Source organism: Myotis davidii, unplaced genomic scaffold (assembly GCF_000327345.1).
Source record: "Myotis davidii unplaced genomic scaffold, ASM32734v1 scaffold991, whole genome shotgun sequence".
Classification (NCBI taxonomy): domain Eukaryota; kingdom Metazoa; phylum Chordata; class Mammalia; order Chiroptera; family Vespertilionidae; genus Myotis; species Myotis davidii.
Window position 1 is genome coordinate 460,203 of NW_006283137.1, and position 2,246 is coordinate 462,448.

The 2,246-nt window shown below is 64.6% G+C and overlaps 1 protein-coding gene across 1 annotated transcript in view; it reads right to left on the reverse strand.

The window, feature by feature from the left end:
* Nucleotides 1-941: 941 nt before the first annotated feature.
* Nucleotides 942-2,246, reverse strand: part of LGALS3BP (lectin, galactoside-binding, soluble, 3 binding protein) — a gene marked incomplete at its 5' end in the record, with an annotated part of 5,636 nt that continues 4,331 nt past the window's right edge. The window contains one exon of the mRNA XM_015562686.1: nucleotides 942-2,245. Coding sequence (XP_015418172.1) covers nucleotides 1,262-2,245 — 984 coding nt within the window. The remainder of the gene's footprint in view (nucleotide 2,246) is intronic.

Below are 2,246 nucleotides of genomic sequence, written 5' to 3' on the forward strand. Positions count from 1 at the left end.
TGGGACCAGGAGTTCTGACTGCCGGCCCTGGAGAGGATCAGTCTGTGCTGTGTCCAGCCCCATCTGTGGCCATTTGTGACGGCAGCCCCAGGACAGCAGCCCTGGCTGGTGTGGTTCAGTGGTAGAGTGTCACCCCATGCACTGAAGGGTCTCGGGTGTGATTCCCGGTCAAGGGCACATGCCTGGATTTGCAGGTTCGAACCCTGCCTGGTCAGGGTGGGTGTGGGAGGCAACCAATCATTGTGCCTCACACATCAATGTTTCTCCCCCCGCCCCCTCGTTCCCTCACTCAAAAAATCAATGGGAAAAATACCCTGGGGTGCGGATTAGCAACCATCAAAAAAATAAGCCAAGAATGGCCAGCAAGTGGCTAAGGTGCCGGAGCTGGGGGTTGGGGGGGTGGGGTCTGCGGTTCTGCAGGGCTGTGGGGAAGAGTTTATCTGTTGCTTGCGGGTGAACTTCCTAATCCCACCTCCATTGCTTGCTAACTTTGTTACCTTGGATAAATGACTTAACTCCACATAGCCTTGGCATCCTCTGTTTTCAGGGGTAAACCATCTGTGAAATATTTTGTGAGTAGAAGACATTGCACTTCTCAAACTATGTGACCCGCTCTCCCCCCGTCGACGGGTGGCTGCCTTGTTCCCGAGTTTTTGCTCTTACCAACGATGCTGGCGCGAGTCTGTGTCCCTCATCCCTGTGCACACGGTTAACGGGGGACAGGTTCCTGGAACCCGGGACACACCCTGCTCCACAGACCAGTCAGGTGCCCCACGGTGCCCATGACCCCAGTGTTAATACCCAGGCGGTGTGCGTTCACGTGCGATCTCCCGTCGCCCACTAGCCCGGGGCTTGGGGAGGACAGAGACCGGGTCTGCTTGTGCACTGCACCCCGGGGCCGGCACCCAGCGTCTGAGGCAGAATGGACGCCACACCCCTTCTGCGTGAACGAGCCGGCAGCACCGTGCAACTTTAATCATCCGAGACAGGACTGAGCGGGAAGGCGGCGAGGAAGGCCCGGCGGCCATGAGGCCCAGTCTCCTTGCTTCCGGCCAGCGGGCAGCGGGGACTGGGGATTCTCGGCCTGGGGTGAGCCTCGCTGGAACCTTCCGGCGCTTTCTTTCAGCTCAGAGAGATCAGTGGGAGCAGGGGGACACCTGGAGGCCGGTGTGGGAGGCGGCTGTTGCGGAGGGGAAGGAGCTGGGCTCAGCGCCCGTGGCGGGAGGGGGAAGGTGTGCCCCCGAGGGAGGGCAGCCCCCGGCTACTCCACCCCCGAGGAGTTGGTCAGGTAGAAGGGGCGGATGACGCCCCGGAAGCTGCTGAAGGAGCCTGCGGGGCAGGGGAAGAAGGATGCCCTCCTGGAGCTGTTGGCGTTCAGGGCGTTGGGGATCGCGGCCTTCACGCCCTCGAAGGCCGTGACGTCGGCCACGAAGCGGCCCCCGCAGAGCATCAGTGCCTTGTTCTCATAGCCGATGGTGGGGTCGGAGGAGCCGGACCTGGAGAGGCCCAGAGCGGGCACCTCGTCGGAGGAGCACGAGAACCCGTAGTTCCAGCAGCTCTGGACCGTGGGGAGGTAGGCGAGGGTCCAGGAGATGCGGCTGGTCCGGAAGAGGAAGCTGGGGTGCTGCGGCGTCTGGAAGTACCCCGTGGGCGCCGACGTAGGGCCGTAGCGGCCATAACGGTCATAGCGGTCATACCGGTTGGGGTACGAGCCATAACGGTAGGGGTACGAGTCGTAAGAGCGGCGGGAGGACTCTCGGGAGCTCCTGGCCACGGCCCCGCTCCAGGTGGGCGAGGTGTAGAGCCGGGGCTGGTAGGCGTCCTGGCTGAGGTTCAGGCCGCGGAGCTGGGCCAGCAGCGGCAGGGGCACCGTGTGGAACTCCAGGGCCTGCAGGGTCTGCTCCTGGAACAGGGCCCGGTGGCTGCGGTACAGGCTCAGGTTGCTCTGCAGCTGGAAGAGGTCCTCGGGCGGGATCATGGGGAAACGGACCTCCCGCACCAGGCCCTCCACGTCCCCGGGGGCGGCCCCCTTCTCCCGGCTCCAGGCGTCCAGGGCGGTCAGCAGGGCCAGCTCGCTGGGCACGGCCAGCTCGCTCCGGGAGAGCAGGGCGCGGAGCAGGGCCGTGGGGACGCGCGGCCAGGCCTCGGCCCCCGTCAGGGCCTCGAAGTTCCAGGCCAGGAACTGCACGCACAGCTCCTCCAGCGTGGGGTCCCGCGTGGCCAGGGGGGAGGCGTGGAGGTCCAGG